Consider the following 22,752-nt stretch of genomic DNA (forward strand, 5'->3'; position numbering starts at 1 on the left):
GTTATAATAAGGTGATAAAGCAGATAGAAATATAAATGCATCACCCATTCAAAACACTGGGTTTACTTGGCAAGAGATGATTAATGAATTGAGACAATTAGTGAATAGCTAGGTAAACAGTATCCAAAGTGAGCCTCTTTTGTATACTACAGACTATTGTCAACCAAGAGAAATTCTGAATATTGGCCACTGTGTTAAGTCTTCTAAGGAAGGGTGGACCAGTATCAATATTTTTGATTTAACAACTGCAAAATGTTTGCAATGAAAAGAGTTTCTAAGTCATAAATTTATCCTATCAAATACTCCTCCTTCCTTCCTTACTCTCCAGAGTTAACTTAGGCCCGTGTACGGTGGCTCGATATGCACTTTTTGGCAGAAAGAAGACACTTCTCTGACCTTGAAAGCTTTTCATGTAAGGTTTCTGGTGTCTTTATTTCTTGTGTTCTAGATACTGCAGTTTACAGTGTTAGCGCTTTATGCAAATGGCTCAGCTATTCTTTGCAATAAAAATACTATCATTAAGGAAACTGATTCTTCCCTATTTTTATCTACTCAGCACATATCCTCCTCCCTTTTCAATTGTTCTGTCTTGATCTTTGTGTTTTCTGTCTCTTTTTTTCTGTCATGGTGTACACATTGAAAATATTTCTTCTGATATTTTAAAGAAGCTTTCTCCAATTAAACTAATGAAGTGTGATTTTGCAGAAGTAAAGCATTAAAAAAATTCTCACTTGTCCACTGTCTTTAACTCAGTGATAGAAATAAATATGCACATGATTTTCAATACAAATACTTATTGCTAGTCACTAAAAGAAGTTAAATAATCTTCATGAAAGAGAAAATGAGCCCCCCTGAGTGTCACTCTGTTTGCATATTAGCAGGCAGCTAGGTCTCTGCCAAGTTTCTCTCTGACTGACTGCTGCAGATGCTCTTTCTCAAGTATTCTAAGTCATATCTTTAGTGCAAGTCTTCAGGGACAAACAATAGCACCTGTTCCTCAACAAGATATCAGGTCAGTTAGCCCATTCATGTATCTTTAATGAAGCTCTGGGGCAGATGGCAAAAAATGGCATCATCAACAACTTAGCACAGAGAAAACAAAGGGGATAAGTGTTGATGCAACAATGCTGTTTTACGAATTGAGAGAGACAGAACCTAAGTGTTTCAGACACATCTGCTGCTGTCTTGATTCTCTGAAATACATGAGGAATACCCTAGCAATTAAAATTTCTGGGCATGTAGCCTGTTTGATCAAGAATGTGTTCCCCAATCCTCCCCCAAAAAGAAATGCTTTTGTTAGGGATTGTAGAAGTTTAGAATTAATGGACAGTTGTGCTTTGAGCTAGACAGTGTATTCCTTTCATGGCACACTAAGGTTCACCCATAATGGGGTTCCTGGTTTCTCATTAGTCATTCCATACCCAGGCAATTAATGCTTACTTCCAAAGCCATAAAAATAATGCTGTTTTCATGCTGAGATATATTCTGACCACATCAAATTTTACTCTTTGTACTAACAAAATCTGCTTTACCTCTTTTTCTATAGGATAATTAAAGAATCTGAATTTGTGCTTAGAGAAAGTTACACTTTCAAGAAAAAAAAATGCTATTTGAAATTTTGATAACTTCTTGGAAAAGACATGTGGAGACTGGTTACTCTTTGATGGAGTGAGGGGAATTTTATTATTTTTTATTCTTTAGTAAAATATTTTGGGGAGTTGCTGTTTCCAATATGACTGCCTTTCTTGGCACATCACCAGATGGGAAAATAGGGTGATGAGAAGGAGGAGGAAAGGCTGGATTATATTCTTCAGGCAAGGTAGTTTTTCTGTGTCTTCAAAATTCTTTATCTGCCCTAACACTGGTACTGAGTGCAGTCACCTTAATTCACAACTTCAATAAAAGGGAAATATTTTGGATGTTTCTATGATTCTTGTATGGACACCACGCCCTCTTTCTTCATCTTTTTTCACCTAGCTTTCACTTTATATTTCTATCCCACATCTGACCAATAGTCTTCTAGTAAGCCCAATAAAAGCAAAATCATGATGGAAATAGTTTTAATTCATACTTTCCACTCATGTCACTTGCATTAAATCATATTACTGGGCATATTATGGAGGACAGTAGTTGGAAGTATTCATAGTCCCTTATTATCTTTACTAATTGTTTAGAACATAATCTCTTTAATACATTGGAGGAATATGAATAAGATTGTTAGATTTTTATCAATGTCAGTATCCTGGTTGTGATATTGGAGTATAGTTTTGCAAGATGCTACCATTGGGGAAACTGTGTGAATAGTGTATAGGATCTCACTGTATTTTTTATTACAACTGCATGTAAATCTATAATTTTATTTATAAAAGTCTAAGTCAAATAATTGTTATTACTAAGAATTGCATTCCTTATATCAATTAGATCTAGCAAAAGATGCTTTTGTGCCTAATATAATATGGTGCTTAAAAATACAAACTTTGACCCTGACAAAATACAGACTTTGGTCCTGATCTTGACTTCAATACTGAACCCACAACTTTTTAGTTGATGAAGTTACTTAACTTCTTATGGCTTTGTCTTTCTTATTAAGTGAATTTTTTCTTTCTCAGAAAGTACCTCATGGTGTTTTGAGGATTTTCCAGTGCTGATCATATAGGAAATAATTAAAAAAATTAGCTGTGGAGGTTATTCTTATCACCATTATTGCTATTATGGCTTTCTATAATTAGAGCTAAAAGAGGAGCTTTTCATCATTTGCATTCAGGCTAGATTCTAACTTGCTGCTGGATATTTAGGCTTGTTTTTTAATAAAGGGCATTTTTGACTTTTCAAATTATTGTTTGATTTCAAATACATTGACAATTTTATCATTTGGAATTAAATTATCATTGCCAATGACTGTAGTTTTAATAAGCTATTGGAATTAATGACAGTGGATATTGAAAATAAGTATGTTCTGGGTAAAAATAAGAGAAAGGATGGAAGAATTATATTTAAAATTGGTCAATATTCAACTCTAGAACTGCTTCCAACAATATACTTCTGACCTACAAATTGATTTCAGCTAGAGATTTGTAAATTTTCTGTGATAAAGCAGTATACACAATTAATTGCTCTCTTTTCTGTTACCAAAGCCCATATGATATAAAGGGAAAAGCACTGTGTAGGGTAATTTACAGTTCTGGACTGTAGTGCCAGCTCTGTCACAAGTGCTGTAACTGTAAGCTTCTATTTTTTATCTTTTCTAACTGTTCCCCTGTGTGTAAATTGTGAGTTTGGGGCTAGATTAGTGATTCTCAAAGAATGGTGCATGGTCAACAGGACCAGCTTCTCATGGGAGCCTGTTAGGAATATATACTCTGGGTCCCACCTCAGATTTGCTCAGTCTTTGAGGATGGAACCAAGAAAATTGTTTTTGTTTTTATTTCATCTATCCACTGGTAAATGTTAAGTTTGAGAATTGCTGCTCTAGATTAAATTTTAAACTAAAATTTGGATTCTTGGACCCAATCCTGCTAGGTATGGTGTGGAGTCCTATAATTTGCTTTTGAGTTCCCATGGTTGCTGATGCTGCTAATCAGGCACAACACTTTGAGAACCACTAGGTTAGATAATCTACAAGCTTTGTTCCAACTCTATGATTCTATTATTGCTATTGCTTTCACCATGTCTTCTGTCCCCCTCCTTTTTCTCTTGTGTCCCCAGTTTATTGAAACAACCTCTGGGTAACATACCATGCCTTGTAGAATATGATAGGCAGAAACAAACCTCCCTAAAATCTTACAGTTTGTTAATATGAAATACCTATAACTCTTTGACATTAAAATGACCCTAGATAGTTAAGTTAGTTATATCATGGACATGCACAATTATAAAGGAAATATCTTCAGGCAGACATCCAGATTCAAGAATTTAAAACCTGGTTCCTAATTGTCATTTATCACCTTACATTGTTTTATCATCCAAAGACTTTTGCCAACCAAGGTAAAAATAAATTTGTTTTCATTCTAAAATTCCATTTAATGAATAACACTGAAGACCCCAAGTACATATTCAAATTATCCTTTAATCCCACCTCTTCTTTTTTCATAGTTTTCTAGATACTGGGGATAGGAAAATGCTCTGTGAGGCGTGTTGTCTGATAAGAACATGACAAGCCTCTGCCTGCCAAACCGAATTATTTAGTTAGCTGATGTTTTCTTGAAGTAGAGGTATGGGTAAGATCCACTGTTTTTTAAAAATCAATAATTGATAATTTTCTGGTACCAAATATGCAAACTGTATAGGAAAAAAGCAAAGACATAGCATTCACTGTGACATTACTAGTATGTCAGGCACTATGCTAAAGCTTTGCTTATTTAATCTTCACAATAACTATGTAGGTAGTTTAATTAGCTTCAGGTTTTACAAGGGGAATAGGATCAGAATGGTTAGATAACTGTTGAAGATCACATGGCCAAGGGAATGCTAGTGTATAGATTTGATGTCAGATTTGTTTGTTAGTGAAGACATCAAGAGTTCTCAATATGTGTGGAATGAATGAAGGAGTGACTGCTGTCATGCTATCTGTTTGATGTTGACCCTTAAGCCATCATAGAATTATACAGTTGAAAAGGCTCTACAATTTATTACCTAATTTGTAGTTATCTATCTTATTTAAAACATGTCTTATACACAGAGGTATACAGGTTTACTTGACCACTTTGAGGGAAAGGCACACACTCCTGTTAATCAGAATGACTGTTGAATAACTTATTGTTAGAAAATTCTTCTTTGTATTAAACTTCCCTAAAATCTCTTTATTTTTGAGCCTAGTTCTCTATAACTACTCAGTCTTAATCTGATCCTTCTTTCACAAATCATCTGCTCAAATATTTGAAGGTAACCTGATATCTTTTTCCCAAGATGAATATTCTCAATTTTTTCAGCTACTTTCCAAGATCTCTGACAGATAACAGCAACTTAATAAATGAAAGAAAGAATAAAAGTATGATATTCAGACTCACTTCCTTGTTCCTCTTCTCTAGAGTATGAAGCATCTGCGCTATATCCTAAGTATGTGCTATGACCATATTTCTAGAGGACAATGAAATGATTTCCTCGGATGTGCTCTTGCACTAACCAGTGATCACCCATAAAGATACTTATTTCTGACATAGAACAGTGCCATTGTCTTTGGCATCTCAGGTTGTATCAGGTCTCAGAAAGCTGCAGTTGAACAATAAGCCCAGTGCTTTTCTCCAAGGTTAAGGGAAAGACCTGGGCACAAGGGGATCAGCTCCAATCTAAGCAGGCTAAGTTTGTACTCTAATGTACAAAACTTGGGCTTACCTCAGCTAAAATGGAAGAAATAGCTGCTCAAAGCTAGTTTCTTTCACGCCCCACTGGCAAGGTAGTAATTGCACAAAGACCTTTTTATTGTAAGTTGATTTTCCTGAGAAATGAATTTAGAAAAATACTGTAAAGTGTTTATTTTTTGCTTGGCCTTTATTAACCCACATCTTAAGGCTGTCCCTAGAGAAAAACTCTTGGTAATGAAACCTCTAAGACCCACACAGATGCATTTTTGCAGTGTGTCCCAGGCTGTTGTGGGAACAGGGACAGGACAAGGCAAGTTGGTGCTATTTAAACAGGGTCATCAGGTAGTATTTGGAATTTTGCCAAAAGAGAAGATTTAGGAATTTAGGCAGGGGAAGGGTTTGGGGATAAAGGTTTATATCTTAAATAGGTTATAATGTAGCCCTTTCATGCCAAAGACCCTGTCTGCACTAAAGAATCACTTCTTTTGGTACATCTTAGTTTTGATCTTGAAATAAGAAAAGTCCTGTAGTTCACCCTATAAAACTGTGTCCTAAATGCCAGGACAAAACCTTGTCATGCTATCCTGGAGTCGAGCAATAATCATAGGGTAAAGAAGGGAGCTGGAAATTAAAATGTAATTTTCACAGGCATGATTCTGTCATAGCTCTTATTTTCTTTATATGGAATACAAATACTGATATAGAGTGAAGATTTTCCATTTTGCATTTTTTTGCTCTTTGATACATTTATTGAGGTCAAATGAAATTTGATATAGTAGGATTTATTATGAAATGCTCTCTGAATACAACTCCATAATTACTGAGCTACATGGTAGTGCATAAAGCTGTAAAAATGCTTAGCCAGACAAGCAATTTATATGTTGTGTCGAGGTGTGTGTGGCAAAGAATATTAGTTTAATTGGGAGCCAAGATGTAGTAGCCTTAAATCTGAAGAGCTATATGCTTAAAGTAATGAAGTGAGGCTTTGAAATAAGATACCCTAACCGGGGAGATACAGCTTTTGGAATATATGACAATTAGATGTTATTTTCTGACCAAGATTGCTAAATAACTGTTCTCAAAATAAAGCACAAAATATAAAGCAGGTGAAAGGGCAAAACCTCTCAATACTGTACTATAAGAAAAGAAGCAAACTTTTATTTTTTTTAATTCTTTGTTTAGAAGAAAAAAATAAAAGGAAAGTAAATCAGGAGAAAAGAAAACCATTAACAACCATCTGGTAGAAGCAAATTTAGAATGAAGTTATGCCCTTGGTATGCTAATGACATCTAAGAAAAGGGATTTGGAGGATTTTGCCTGAATTTTCTCAGCTTGCAGATCTGGAATGAGGTGAGGGGTGGGTGACTGTGTAGGTACCAGCACACCACCAGGAGTGAGAAACAAATACTTCTTGGCATGCATTTGCTCTCTGTCTGATCATAGGCTCTCTTCTGTTTAGCAGGTTCAGGGTCACATGCCTCCGCTCATGATCCCAATTTTTCCACATGACCAGCGGACCCTGGCAGCAGCTGCTGCTGCCCAACAGGGATTCCTCTTCCCCCCTGGAATAACATACAAACCAGGTAAGTAGAGAGAGATTTCACATTCTTTTGGAAATGTTCAGATCCACATGCTTTTGCTCAGTAGTCCCAGCAAACAGGAGGACAGAGGAACTGTGAATAAAAAGATCATCAAAGCATATTTTAAACTAAAATTAGAAGTGGTGGGCTGGGGATTTAACTCAGTGGTTCTGCCGCCTGCCCCACAAGCACAAGGACCTGAGTTCGATCCCTAGTACCAAAAAAAAAAAAGTGGAAAGAAGGAGCATTGTAATAAATTCATTGTTTGCTAAAACTTTTACTTTCTCTTTTTCCATTTTACTTGTTTTGAATTCAAAGATAAAATTCTACTTTCCCTGGGGACTACAAAATTCTTATCAGTTCTCTTTTATACCTTTATAGTGAATAATTGTCTTTGGTTAATGATCTTTTTTCTCCTGAGAGCTTTTATACTCTGGGAAACTAGTCCCATACAGTATAAAATGTTGTTATTGTTTGTTGACAGATTTCTCTTGGGAACAAGTTGAAACTGGGATGATTTAATTAGCTTACCACTAATAGGTAAAATTCTTTATGATTTTAGTCTAAATAATGAACTGTTCAGTAATATTTTTATTCATCTTTGAACCTCAAAAAACAGATCACATAACCTTGCAGTGAAATATGTTTTGAGATGATTTAGCAAATGTTATGATTTTTCTTTATTCCTCTGAGTTTACTGGACTCCTGGTGAATTCAATTAAGGGCATAATGGTTTGAAGCTTCTTTCAGAACCTCCTTGTAAACAGGGCTTTAAATGTTTAAAGATACGTTGCCAAAGGAATCCAATGTAAGAAGATAGTCAAGTAAATAAAAGTCAACCTTAATTTCATTTGTGCATTCTTTGTAAGTGACCTCAGCTCAGAAGTAGTGACCTTGTTCTACTCATTAATAATTTCCGTGTCAAGTTCTTTTTAACATATTAACCTGATTATATTAACCACCAAATCTGAGTGCAACAAATCTAAGTGCAGCTGTTTCTTTATATATGTGGCTAAAGTGAACAAAGGCATTTTAATATGCTTTCAGCAGTAAAATACAATTCACTGTACTCTAATTTGGAGTAAAAACAGCTTATTAAATACTAGCATAAAAAATAAACCTAGTGAGTTTTAACATCTATTTTTGTTGTCTTCTTACTACTATTAATTACTGTTTTGCATTTGGTAGAAAACTCTCTTCCTTGTAAGAAAAGATAGCATTCCTGCAGCAAATTTTAAATGATTCAAGAAATAGAGATGTTAAGAGATTGATGTTTTCCCCCTTTCTCATGCAGAGGATCGAATCCAGAGCCTCTCAGTGTGCTAAGCAAGTGCTGTACCCTTGAGCTACATGCCCAGCACTGGGATTGGCTAATTCAAGGATTGACTGAAAAAGTCTTCAAATACAGATGAGTAAATGCTAATACTGGTTGAGTATCCCTAATGTGAAAATCCAAAATCCAAAGTACCCTGATTGAAACTTTTTAGGTGCCAAGGTGACACTCAAGTTTCAGATTTTGAAGCATTTCAGATGTTGGATTTTTCAGATTACGGATTTTCAACCAGTAAAGTCTATGCAAATATCCCAATGTCTGAAAAAGAAAATGAAAACCCAAATCAGAAACACTTCTGGTCCCAAACATCTTGGATAAAGATCACTCAATCTGTATTCCCAAAAGGTTCTTGGATACCTGAGTGAAAGAAAATTGTGATATTGAAAGTGTTAAAGATTCATTTTTCTATAGCGAAAATGTCATAGCAAGGTACACTTGTAATGAAACTGGCATTTGTGTTAAGGATGGCATTATATTTTGTGAAAGGTTTCAATCCTTCACTGATATCTGTAAATTCTGAATTATTTCTTCACCTCGATTTTCTTTGGAGCATGATATAAACTACATTTATTGTTTTTGCCTACGTCTGAGTTGCACCAGTCCCCTGTACCAGTCCTGGAAATCTTTTAAATAACGTATATGTTGAAACTGTCTGTTTGATTTCAACGTTAAAGTTAAAATTCTCCACATTTCAAAATCAGACATGAGCCATATTTTCTGCCATCTGTAGATGTCTTATAACCAATTTTGTCTTATAACAGTGGTGCCATTTTTCATGGGGGGAAGATATTGTTATTTTTTCAATGAATTTATACCATTTTAAAAAGTCATCTTAAACAGCATCAATGATATTACAGTATGTAACTGAGAAGACTATGGAGACTGGGAAAATATTGTGGAGGAGTTGATTGAAAGTTGCATTGAACAAGGTGCCCCTCAGAGTAGTGTCTTGGGATAGCAAGCTATGTTTGGTTATGTTAGCTAACCCTGGTGAGTAAGGCAGAACAGTGGCTTTAGATGTGTAGAAAAACTCTTAATCATAGGCAAGGCTAGTAATAAGGTATTTTCTAGTAACCCCTAAGTTATTTCAAAGAGTTTAATTAGAACTCTATATCCTTTAATATTTTGGTTAATCTGTGCTTTATTGCATATAGCAATTATGCTTGAAATGATCAAAGTATACATTCTTACATTACTGATAGAGAAATCAGAAACTCAGAAGATTTAGTCCTCTGCAGTGTTTTTATTATCCGTACGAGGAAGGGAGGAGACAACTATTAGACTAGAGCGTGAACAAGCAAACATTTTTGCCTCAAACCCAGCTGTGGTAACTTTTGTTGAAATAGATATGAGACAGTAACTAAACTTTAAAAGAGGGCAGCTTAGTTACATATATAAAAGCCTGGAAATGGTGGCATAAATGTATATTTTGGCCCCTTAAGCAAAGGGATGAACAAGTGCTACCTTGGCCCACATAAATTTAAATCTCTGTCTCTGTCTCTGTCTCTCTGCCTCTGCCTCTGCCTCTGTCTGTTTTGCTCCTTTCTCACTTTCCCAGAACCTTACATAATTCTATAGGGAATAAATGGATTCAGCTGATTGAATAATTATCTTGATTTCCAAGAGCAAGGACTACTTTGAGGTGACATTTGCTATTTGATAAGTTGGCAATTTCTGATCCTAGGGTAGGACATTGTAAACAAGTACATTTGGGGCCCTCCACCTTCCATTCCCTCCAGGTAATGTGACCCGTATCTCTGGGAACTTCTGGGTCCCAGTGTGCAGTGATCATCAAGCAAACCCTCCTGCCTCTGTGCATTGCTGAGGTGGCATGCTGCCTGAAGGCATGGCCTAGCTTCAGGAAAGCATCTTTCAGATTGGTCCCTCCAGAAAGACCTTTACTGAGCTTTAATTTCTAAATTTTTATTCTTATATTCATTCTGTAATTAGAGCCATCCCTGTAGACAGGAACTCATCATCAGGGCCCAGAATATAAACCACAGACTGTTCATTGCTCTTTCACATGGTGATACTGAGAGATGCAGCAATCCAGGATAAGATAAACACATTTGAGCACTGATGTTTGAGAAAATTAAAAGATAAAGCTTTTTTCACAGTTGCCCATGTGTATATCAGATCAAGGTCAACTTGCCTGAAAAATAAAAACCATGAATAGCCTCCCTTGTGCCAAAGATGATGCAACTGACCTATTGCTTTTTGCAGTTGGGTTTTTAAAATTTGTGCTGCTGGGCAGCACTCTTGAAGCTTCCTTCCTAGGAGACCCTAGGAAGTAGGAGGTAGGATATCTAGAGTAGGATGTCTGCTTGCTTCCGGATACTGTACTCCCTGTTCCTCTAGCTTCTGGTAAACCCTATTTTACTATCTTTATGAATTTTCCTCATATAAATTGAATAATCATATCATATTTTTCTTTGTCTGGTTTATTTCCATAAACATAATGTTGTCAGGGTCCATCCATTTTGTAGCACACATCAAAATATGATTCTTTTCTATGGTTGAATACTATTCCATTGTGTATATACTACATTTTTTTATCCATTCATTTGTTAGTGGGTACATGAGTTGTTTCTTCCTTTTGGCTATTAATGATAGCACTTCTACAACTATTGATATACAGATACCTGTTGAAGTCCTTGCTTTCAGTTCTTTTACATATATATACCTAAGAGTTGAACTGGTAAGTCATATGGTAGTTTTATGTTTCATCTTTTGAGAAATTATCAAACTATTTTCCACAGTAATTATACCATTTTACATTCCACCAGGAATGTAAGAGTGTTCTAATTTCTCTACCTCATTGCCAACACTTACTTTCCATTTTAGAAAGCAGTTTAATATAGTCATCATACTAGTTGTGAAGTACCATCTCATTATGGTTTGGATTTGCATTTTCCAGTGATTTATGGTGTTGAGCATCTGCCCAGTTGTTTACTAGCCATTTGTATGTTAGCTTTGGAGAAATGTTTATTTACATGTCTATTTCACTAGTTTTGAGTTGGATTGTTTTTGTTGTTATTGAATTTAATACTTTATGTATTATGGACATAAGAACCTTACTGGATATATAACTTGAAAGTGTTTTTTTTTCATTCTGTAGATGTTTTTTGTCATATTAATGAAATCATTGCCAAATCCAATGTCATGAACATTTATTCATTTTCTTCTAAGAGTTTTATAGTCTTACCTCCTATGTTTATGTTTGTGTTACATTTGAATTACCTTTTGTAGATGGTATATGTAAAGTAAAACCAAATACAAAATATAAAAATTGAATATCTACAACTTTTGCATGCACATCTTTTGTAAAATGGTATATCTAGTTTTCCTTACACAATTGGTTGAAAAAATTGTCCTTTTCCTACTTAATAGTTTTGGCATCCTTTCAAAAATGAATACCTGAGAGTTTACTCTGGATTGTCTATTTCATTTCCTTGGTCTATACATCTGAGCTTATGCTGGTGCCACACTGTTTTAATAACTGTAGCTTTGAAGTAAATTTTGAACTGTGGGAGTATGAGTTATCAAATTTTATTCTATTTTTTCAAGATTGTTTTAAGTCTTGGGGCCCCTTGCAGTTCCCTATGAATTTGTAAAATGGCTTTTCTATTTCTATAAAAAAGGTTATTGTAATTTTTTTGTTTTTTTATTTGTTTGGTGCCAGGGATCAAACTCAGGGCCTTGCACTTGTGAGGCAGGCATGGTGCCACTGAGCTAAATCCCTGGCCCTTAAAAAAGGTTATTGTAATTTTGATAGGGATTACATTGAATCTGTAGATTTCTTTGGGTAGTATTATCATTTTAACAATGTTAGGGCTGGGGATTTACCTCAGTGGTTCTACCACCTGCCTCACAAATGCAAGGTCCTGAGTTCGATCCTCAGTACCCCCCCCAAAAAAAACCCCAAAGAAACAATGTTAAGACTTCCTATTCATTTGTCTCTTTGAACATTTATCATTCCTTTGTGATTAAAATGTTCAAAATCCTGTCTTCCACCTTTTCAGAAATATACAGTACATTATCATTATTTATGGTCCCCCCTTCTGTGCAACAGAACACCAAGTCTTATTTTTCCTAACTATAACTTAGTACTCATTGATCAACCTATTCCCTATCCCTCTCTCCCCCTGCTTTTTCCCCAAACTCTGGTAACCACAATTCTATCCTTACCTTGCATGAGATCAACTTTTTCAGATTCTACATATGAATGAGATCACATAGTACTTGTTTTTCTGTGTCTGGCTCATTTCATATAACGTAATGACTTCATAATGTTGTTGCAAGTGACAGAATTGTATCCTTTTATGGGTGAATAGTATATATATGTACCTAATTTTCTTTATCCTGTTCATCAGTGAACAGACACTTAGGTTATTTCATGTGTTCTTTATTTCTTTTAGAGTTTTTTTTTTTTTTTTTAGTTTTTAGCATACAAATCTTTCATTTCTTCAGTTAGATTTACTTCTAAGTATTAAATTCTTTTAGATACTATTGTAAATGGATTTTATTTCTTCATTTCCTGTTGGGTTATTGCTGGACTGTGGAAATACAACTGATTCTGTTTATTAATCTTTTATATAGCAACTTTATTGAATTTGTTGATTAGCTATAATTATCTTTCTCATGGACTTTTGGGAGAGATTTTCTGTATATGGAATTATATTGTCAGCAAATAATAGTGGTTTTACTGCTTTATCAGTTTTGATGCATTTTATTTCTTTTTCTTGTCTAATAGAATTGGCTAGAATTTCTAGTACAAAGTTGAATAGCAGGAGTGAAAGTGAGTAGCATTGTCTTGTTTCTAATTTTAGGGAGAAAGCTTTTAGTCTTCAGTCATTTATTAGGATATTACCTGTGAATTTTTAACCTTTGCTCATGCTGAGAAATTTTCCTTCTAGTTATAGTTTCCTAGAGGCTTTTTTGTCATGGGAAAATATATTGAATTTATGTCAAAACCCTTTTCTGTGTGAATTGAGATGGTCATGTGCTTTTTCTCTCTTTGTTTTAATAATGTGATACATTACATTGGTTTACTTATGGTGAACCACCTGTGCATTCTTGGAATAAATTCTACTTTGTTATGATGACTAATACTTTTAATATTCCATTTTATTTACTAAAATTTTGTTCAAGATTTTACAATTTATATTCATAAGGAAGTTTGGTCTTTAATTTTCTTTTCCTATGATATGTTTATCTGCTATTGAGATAATCTTGGCCTTATAGAACACATAAAGAGGTTTTTTAAATTTTTCTCTTCTGTTTTTTAAAAAAGTTTGAGAAGGATTAGTGTTAATTCTTCTTTAAATGTTTGGCACATTTCATGGTGAAGCCATCTAGTCCAGGGCTTTTCTTTGTTGCTAGGTTTTAGATTACTGATTCAATTTCTTTACTTGTTATAGATCTGTGGGATTTTCTATTTCAGCTTGAGTCAGTTAGGTAATTTCTGCATTTCAAATAATTTTTCTGTTCCTTCTAAGTGGTTTAATTGGTTTGTATACAGTTATTACAATTGTTATCTGATGTTTCTTTTTTTGAGCAGGATTGATTTGCCAAGAAAGCCTCATGTGCTTAAGCAGTCTCAATTTGCATAACAAAATGTAAGAAGTATTAAGTAGTAATATTTCTACTTTATCAAAAAAAAAGAAGAGGGCCGGGGATTTAGCTCAGTGGTCTCGCTGCCTGCTGTGCAAGCACAAGGACCCGAGTTCGATCCCTGGTACCAAAAAAAAAAGAAGAAACTAGAATTCAAAAATATTAATGAACTTTTCCAAGGCTTTCATGTCTAGAAAATAGTGGAGATAGAATTCAGACTAAAGTTCTCTGATTTGATGTTTCATATGTTTGTAGTCATGGATTGTATGTATGTGATCTTAAGAAAATTCTTATCTGACATTTTTGGTATGAAAAAAATATGATTTTTATGTGAAAGGTTATCCAAATAAGATCTTATAAATGCAGCTATTTCTCTCTCCCAGAATATTTGAAAGCAGAGGCAACCAATATTGGAATATTTGATCAGCTAAATTCAACTAGTAGGAAATAAAGCATTTCTACAATGCCTCAATTAGTATCCCTAATTTTAAATAGGAATGTTGAGATCAAGAAGAAGATATGTTTAGCTGCATAAATTAACCCAGTTTTATTTACGTCAAGAATTATTTAACTTTGTCTTCATATATGAAGACTATATCACTGATGGTTATCATTAAGGCATGAGCTTTGTTTTTTTTAAATTGATTTCTTATAATGGGGATAGATTTATGTCAGTTCATTCATACTCACTTAATTGTCATTGTGACAAATTTCCTGGATTTCCAAGTGACTTCAAAGGATCTGGATGCATCTATGAAATAATTGAAGGAATTAAGATTAAACCTTGGCTTCTTTAAAGGTATGAAAAACAGTACAGATGATCTTAGAAAAAAATCCTGGGATCAAAAAATCTTCTCCTCATTGATGTTTGATGAATAGAAAAGGAAAAATTCAGCAGGAGAATAAAAGCATGGTGATCTCAGCAATATGTATCATAATCTTTTCTAATTTTGTGATCTATTTGTCTTGGAAGAAATCGAAGAATTTGTTTTATTTTTAGAATTCTAAATGTATCACATAGTTCCTGCTTTTGCAATAGTGTAATGCTGCAAAAAAGATAAATTCAGTCTTATAATATTCTCTCAGAATATAGAGTATATATAATATTTTACTATTCTGAGTAGTCCATCCAGGCAAGACCCGTATATATAGTATGTCTAATTTTGTGTTACTGGCTGTGATTCATATGTTTCCATATTGTAGCAAGAATGACAATAGCTCATAAAGATGGGGTCTGTCAATTTTTGGCAACTTATTATCATCTATAATGCCACCACCAAAATTTATGAGGTAGTTAAGGATATGTAGCATAATTGTCTCCTATTTTGAAGGGTGGGAATTTAGATATGACCCTAGATTCCCATTTGGGGACAGCTACTGAGGAATCCATGAGTTCTGTCTCCTAATTTTGTTTTTTCTCTTCTACTATACTCAATCTCTCCAAATGACCTCTGTAGCATGTTAGTATCTGAAGTTAATATCTCAGGATACTACAAGTCTTTTTCTGAATAATGAAAGTAAATGGGCAGAATTTTACCCATGAGATTTTTGACTCTTTGTAGAGAATTTATAGAATTTTTATAGAATTTATATCTGAATTATACATTAGGAATCTTCTTGCAGGAGGTAGCCTGAGTTTAATGGATCCTAGGTTCTGGTACAAGCTCTTTGTCTCCTGTGATTAAATCCTACTAAGTTTTGACATCATTTCAGTTTCTTTAAAATTTAAGAATTCACTTTTTTAAAATTTAGGGACTCTATCAGTGATTCTAAAGGACTAAAGGACTGTTGCCTATTCTGACAAGTGAAAGTAATATCACGCGGATTTTCCATAGGTTTTAAGTCTTGTATTCTGTAATTCCAGATAAAAAACAGTAGTTAGAATATCTAAAAGGCTGGAAAGATGGATTTACAAAATGGACATTATTTCTCAAGTTTGTTTTTGGAGGTTGTCTTATATGAGACGTAGCAAGGGCCAGATTATTGTAGTGCCTAAAGCCAACCTGTTCTAACAGGCTTCATCTTCCTTTGTACAAATTTTAAAAGAATAGGTACTCACGCAAGCATTTCAAACTCAGAGACAAATTTGAAAAAAATTGCTGTAACATGTTGACTGATTCCTTGCCAAGTCAGCCACTAAGAATTTTACTTGATCAGCTCATGCACACAGAGAATTAGAGGTGACTGAGGAAGCATGTACCTTTGTTATCAAAAAACTAAACTTCATGTTACCCTCAAATCCCTCTCCGTCTTATAATTTCCTCTTCTACTTTTAACCCATATCTCACTCTGCTGCCTTTCCCTTTTCTCTGTCTTCCAATCATTCTCTGTGATTTACTCTGTAGCTCTAATGTATTCATTTTTACTTTTACTATTGATACAATGATGTTATAGAGAAATAGCTTTCTAAAGACATATTCAGATATGCAGATTCAAACCCACAGAAAGGTTAAAAATGTTTTAAAAATATGCTTGTCAACAGTGGAAAGAAAACTGTAGCCAGCAGGTGAGCTGGAGAGTACTATAGGGTGTGGTAGAGATACTAATAAATTAAGTGGCAGGCCAAGAACTATATTTAAAAAATCAGATATTTCATAGCATAGAAGCATGACAGCTATGAAAAAAAGGAGTGCCCCAGGGAATTCTTTTAGAGTTTGATTTTTAAAAATATGTTTGACATGAAAAATGTTTTAGTACAAATAAAGCAACTGGTATTAAACTTATGGGGGTGGGGGGGATTGTGGTTTAGAGTTAGTATGAATAATGCATGATATTTAAAGAAAGAAAAACTCTAAAATGTTCCAGGGGCAGTCCATGTTGATGGTTGGAATGGATGATTTTTCTCCCTATTTTTGAAACATCATTAATTCAGCATCATTTTGTGATTTTTTTTCAACCTAAGATAGCAGCCAAAGAATACTATTTGACTTAGATTAGGTTATTCTTTCTTCAAATAATTTAGTTTAAAAATCATGAAGATCAGTTGAATTATTTAAGCATAAAGTGACAGTCATTTACTATAAAAATAATTTGGCCTGTTTATCTTTTTTAAAAGCTTGTACAGTACTTCAAACCAAAATCAACCTCATGGAAGGGGAAAACCAAGATCAGATATTTTGAACATTACTCCATAGGAGCTCAGCACAATATAGCATTAGTGAATGCATTGTAGCAGCACTCCATATGCAATCAGAAGCCAATTGTTACTGGACTGTGTACAAGCACACACTGTGCTCAATGGTCTGATGAGGTATTATGGGTAAGATGCAAAGAGACTGTGCAGATTAGAAGCTAACAATTTGTTAAAAGTGAAAGCAACTTAACATTTACATTGGGCCAGCTGAGTAGCCCTTCATGTGGCAAGCAGGATGAGTTCCAAGGAATCAGGGGCATCAAACTCTAGGTAGTAGTGTCCAGGTAGGAAAAAAAGAGGTTTTACTACTTTCCAGGTAACAACCTCTTTCACTATGGTTCTTTCTACAATGTCTCTTCATTATTACATTCAGCTTTCAGTGTGGAAAAGTTCATGCAAAACAGCATGATTATTATGAATGTCAAAAATGTGTGGAGAAACAGCCTATTAAAATATAGCCTAGAGAAAGTACATAACACTGACTTTAAATAAGCTGAAGCCAAAGTGACATTCCATTAAGCCACTGATATTGTGTAATTTATCCACAAATATTAATTTTTAGTGCAGTTACCACTATGACAATGTGTTCCTCATCACTTCTTCTTGGTTCTTCAAGTCTCTGGACAGAAACTATGTTCCTAGGTTACAGAAGGTACTTCAGTCCCCTATTTAGGGGTGGGTTGGGGTTAGAAACGCATTAAGATGTAACATTGATCTCTGCTAAACTATACTCGATTTGTACCAGGCTATTAGTACAGATAACCCATATACAATGTGTAGTTATTTAATCAAGTCATCATCAAAGAATGTTTGATCAGTTCCTAGTGTGCATGATTATGTACTAGGTTCTAATAATAAGATGCTAGAGGTTAATTTATAAAAATGGTTTCAACTCATTAGATACCAGGTATTTTACAGAATGCTGGCAGATAAGATTAGCTGTTCTTAAAACTCTATTGAAGAGGTTGTATTTTTAAAATGCTCTCTTTATTTTTTATCAAATAAAGTTTAAGAGTTATGGGCAGTCCATAGCTAATAATCTTTTTTGGATTGTTAATATTCTGCCTTGCCTAGCAAGCCAAAACTTTTTGTTGTTTAATAGAAAAGCTTCAGTGCTTTCACATTGTATTGAGTGTCAGCCTGGCTTTAAGATATTTTTTTTACTCTTAAAAAAATGATGTATTACAAGATTTGTAATGGAGTGAACATGCTTGAATTGCACATTTAATTTTTTTAACATCACATTCATGTTTTGCCAGTTTGCCTACCAGCTATCTGTTAACAAAAAGTTCCAAGGCAGCACTGCAAGTCTGTGCCCAACCAAGCCTTTTGTTTCTGCAGATGTTTGGGCTTAGAGCAATGTTGTAAAGCTCAAGCAATCCAAGGACCATGTTTGTACTTGCCTGCTGTGATTCCCTGTGCATTGTCTAAACCTGTATGTATTGTTCTTTCTGACAGGTGATAACTATCCTGTACAGTTCATTCCATCAACAATGGCAGCTGCTGCTGCTTCTGGACTCAGCCCTTTACAGCTCCAGGTAAGTGCCAGAAAAAAATGTGGAAATGAGCCAGTACTTTAGTGGAAAACTGCTAACCAGCTGTATGCTAAATAATGGCCTGAATGTTAAATAATTTTTAAAGCATAGCTCAGAAGGATTAACACCTTATGTACTTACCATACTGCAAGTCAAAGAGAAAATTGCCAGTTCTATTATTTCTAAAGGAAAAATGACATTATAATTTAGTACTGTGTACTCATATTTTTATTGTTTTTTTGAAAAGGCTAGCTGTTAGCTTTTTTCTTATAAACTTTTACATATAAGCATGAAAATAGAGAATGATGTTGGAGATTTTCCTTCTTGTGGATCATAGAATAAGTTGTTATTCCCAAATTACTTGATAATTATTTGGTGAAATGTGAACACATTGTTTCTAAATATATGTATCCTCATCCTCTTGAGAGCCAAGAGTCTGAGCATGGTGTCTGGCCAAGTTCTGGATTAGTAGTCTGTCTTTTAAAGCTAAACTTCGGGAGAAAGTGACTCTTGGACACTGAATGAAAAATGTCTGTACCATATATTCTTCACAGTAAAACAAGAAGTGTAGAATAGGATTTGATATTCTTTAGACTCCTTTAACACTATCATTTGAATGGGAAATCGACTTTAAATGTATATTTTGGTGAATAATAAACACAAAGGTAAGACATGAAAATGATAGTTAATACAATGGAAAGTTCATTAAAGATAGTTTTTATTCTTCAAATTTACTATGGTTATTTTTGAGTTTTCTTAAATAATCTAGGGAATAACATCTGGCCAGGCATTTTTATTTCTATGTTGCTATTCTCTATATGACTTGAACCTGAAAAGGGTGCAGCTACTGTACCACAAAAATCGCCATCACTTTCAACATTGTCAACTGGGCATGTAAACAAAGAATTTTTGCAGTACTTGAGAAGTTTTTTTCATAAGCTGCATTCAGGAAGCATGAAGACATTCCCCAAATAGGAACGATAACCCTGCCTCTCTCGCAAATCTTCACTTTTTACACTCAAACTTTGGAACTTATAACTGCTGGTAAAAAACTAAAATGAACCCTCCCTATTGGTAAACCTAGTCTATTTTCCCTTTTCTTATAGCTGAGCTATGGAATATCCTCTTGTTTCAGAGGCAGAAATAAGAAAGCAGTGCCATTGTTTGATCCTATAACCAAGTTTCTGTAAAACAGAGAGGCTGCGCCTTAAACCTCTTACTTTCCATTCTTTGATATGGTCAATACCATGGATTTAGAAATACATGTTGTTTCATGAGTTCTGACAGTATGTTTTGTCTTTTTTTTTCTGAATATGCTACTAAACAGAAAGGTCATGTCTCTCACCCACAAATTAACCCAAGGCTAAAGGGCATAAGTGACCGTTTTGGCAGGAATTTGGACACCTTTGAACATGGTGGTGGCCACTCTTACAACCACCAACAGATTGAGGTATGAATGCTTCCCTTGGTGCTTTGCTTCACTGGGTGGGGGACTGGATTGTTCGATCATATTCTAGGCTTTTTTAAAAAGTGGTAAGCACTCGGCCTAACTACTGAAACTATTCTCTCCCCTTTTCTTGTTTCTAAGAAGGGTTTTTCTTTGCTCCTTTTCTTTTAGAGAAAACAAGAAAACCCAATCCAATGTCCATGAATTAGGAATTAGGTTGTTTATTGCCATATGTACAGTATTTTTTTCAAGTGAATTCTTTGAGTGTCTTTAAAACCATCTTTCTTTCCCTTTTACATTTACCTTTTCTCGTATATAGTGTTTTATAGTGTTTAACAAATACTTAGCCATTTAAACACTTCCATTTGACCACATGGTTGCTATAAACTTGATAAAATATTATTCTCTCTCTTTCACACACACACACACACACACACACACACACACGCACACACACACAGAGACAGAGAGACAGAGACAGGAGCACTGTGGTTCAGAGGGGTCAAGAGACTTAACCGGGGCTACATTTTATTCATTGAGCTTGGTTATTGCCTAGACTTTCTAATTTTACCATATTCAAATTTCCTAATGTAGTTTTCTCAGGCAGAAGTTGGGTGTGTGAGCCTGGCTTGTAGCTTTTTGTCCATAAAGTTCTGTAATATCCTTTTGATATTTAACTTCCCAGTAAAACTTTTGTTTTATGGGATATTCTTACCCCCTGGAAAAAGATAGTAGATGTGGCTCTTTTGAAAACCAAGTGTCTTTCTGTTGCACAGACCCTGTCCTCCTAATTTCATACTTAATTCTTTGCCTGTACTATTGGAGTCCCCCTCTGGGACTATCACATATTGGAGGGTTGCCAGCTATCTGTTGAATCAAAAAGTAAAAAAAGAATGGAAACAGGTTACCTCAGACTGAAGTTCACTGTAATTTTCTGATGATATGTAATGCCAAATTTTATATTCTAACCTAAGATCGGTAACTTAACCGCTCCAAAAGAAAATAATTATTTTCACTTTGACACTATCTTTTCTACTGCTTTTGAACCTGTCCATTTGGAAAGCAATGGAGTGATCACTCCTAAGAAGGAAGAAGACAAGATCAAAGGCCACCTTGGAAGTAGCCTAAGGAAGCGTTCCAGAGCTTATTGCCCGCCTCTCTTTTTCCTTTTACTTTGATATAAGCGATAGACGGGGGTTTCCACTTGGACATGACTAGGCATGTACTGACACAGTATCTGCTGTCTTCTTCTATGCAGCCAGAAGAGATCACTTTTTAAGGCTTTCTCTTAGCTGTAGAAAGAGTGTCATGTTCCTGGCAGTTTGAAGTCTGTGTCTAGCAGAGCCACAAAGAGAGATAACTGGACATAAGGAGCAAGTTCTTCTATGTGAGGACAGTTAGTAGGCTTACCCATTCCTGAAAGTCAGTTTGAAGAGCTTTTAGGTGCTTAGAAGATTATGAAAGCAGGTGGCCTTGGCTTAAACTCAAGACTCTCCTCTGACTTCTGTGATCTCTTGAGGTTTTGTGTTCTATCCCATCATCCTTCCTGTACTCAGGTTTCTACCCAGTCTCTTTTGTCTAATTCTTCACTTAGGTTATTCTTTCTCGTACCTCCTGTAATCACTGACCCCCTGATGTATCAAATCTGGCTTCTGCTGGGTTTCTGGAAACCATGATGTTGTACCTGAGTGTGCCAGAGCTGCACAGTGTTAGTGGCACTGATGTAGAAGCAAAGTGGATGCCAGATAGGCTAAATAGGGAACCCACTGATGCAAGCACCTTTATAATGTTGCAGTTTAAATTTGGCTGGTTTGAGAATTTCATGAGTTTTTTTGTTGTTGTTTTTGTTTTTTTTGGTACTGGGGATGGAACTCGGGTCCTTAGTTTGCGAGGCAGGCGGTGGAACCACTGAGCTAAATCACCAGCCCGAGTTTTTATTTTTGCTCTATTCTCTTGTTTTTAGTTTTGCACCTTTTTCCAGAATTTCAGAAAACCTTTGATCTGATTGTTTGAATAGTACACTGATTAGAAAAGATTGACCTTGTTTGAAAGGCAGGTTCCCCAACTTTCCTGATATAATGCAGCATGTTCTTTGGTAGCACAGTAGACACCTATATCTACCTGCTACACAGTACCATTTTAAAGTTTGAGAAAAGGCAGAAGGAAATTTTTTTTTTTGTACTGGAGATCGAACTCAGGACCTTGCACTTGTGAGGCCGGCAGTGGCACCACTGAGCTAAACCCCTGGCCCAGAAAATTTAAATAATATCTTGCCTTATTGATATTAAAACTCTGCCTTCTTTTCTAGCTACAGTTTTCTCCTCTCCTGTGACAAGCTAAAATGTCACAGCTCTGTCAACAATGATGATCAAGACAAACTATTGATACCAAGGAAGCATTATAATTCTGTTAAATGATTTTATTTAGAAATGGAGATTCTCTGGAGGAAAACCCCATAAGATATTGCTCAGAACTGGTCTTTTCTAATTGTAGTTCTACAGTTAATTTGTCTTTGAAAGGTTGTTATTTCTAATATTAATGAGCCTGGGTAAATCTTAGCCCTTATAGTAATATCCTAGAAGCCTAAAATTTTGTATCAAGATATTTAAAGTGGAAAGACCCTCTTTGCATTAGCATATTCTAGTTAGTTCTTTCTTTAAAATAAGTAAGACACAAAAAGGCCATTTTTTATACTACTGTGCTGATCTAGGGCATGGTTTTCTCTGCCTCAGGGGCACAATATTAGGAGAGAGAAGACCAAGGAATGCTGTTTTTAGTTGAACAGTTCAGCAGATGGAAGCATGAATACAC

General features: G+C 35.0%; 1 protein-coding gene across 50 annotated transcripts in view; it reads left to right on the top strand.

Moving 5' to 3' along the window:
• Positions 1-22,752, top strand: part of Sox6 (SRY-box transcription factor 6) — a 689,857-nt gene that overhangs the window by 547,870 nt on the left and 119,235 nt on the right. For 37 of the 50 annotated variants that reach the window (XM_087211270.1, XM_087211269.1, XM_021263841.2 and 34 more), the window contains 3 exons: positions 6,760-6,883; positions 18,418-18,497; positions 19,822-19,944. In XM_087211270.1, the coding sequence (XP_087067396.1) occupies positions 6,760-6,883; positions 18,418-18,497; positions 19,822-19,944 (327 nt within the window). The remainder of the gene's footprint in view (positions 1-6,759; positions 6,884-18,417; positions 18,498-19,821; positions 19,945-22,752) is intronic. The other 13 variants (XM_087211296.1, XM_021263847.2, XM_021263844.2 and 10 more) reach the window with 3 other exon arrangements.

The sequence above is a fragment of the Heterocephalus glaber genome, unplaced genomic scaffold, assembly GCF_053883595.1.
Source record: "Heterocephalus glaber isolate CG9 unplaced genomic scaffold, H.glaber_assembly_v1.0 deba00001428, whole genome shotgun sequence".
Taxonomy (NCBI): domain Eukaryota; kingdom Metazoa; phylum Chordata; class Mammalia; order Rodentia; family Bathyergidae; genus Heterocephalus; species Heterocephalus glaber.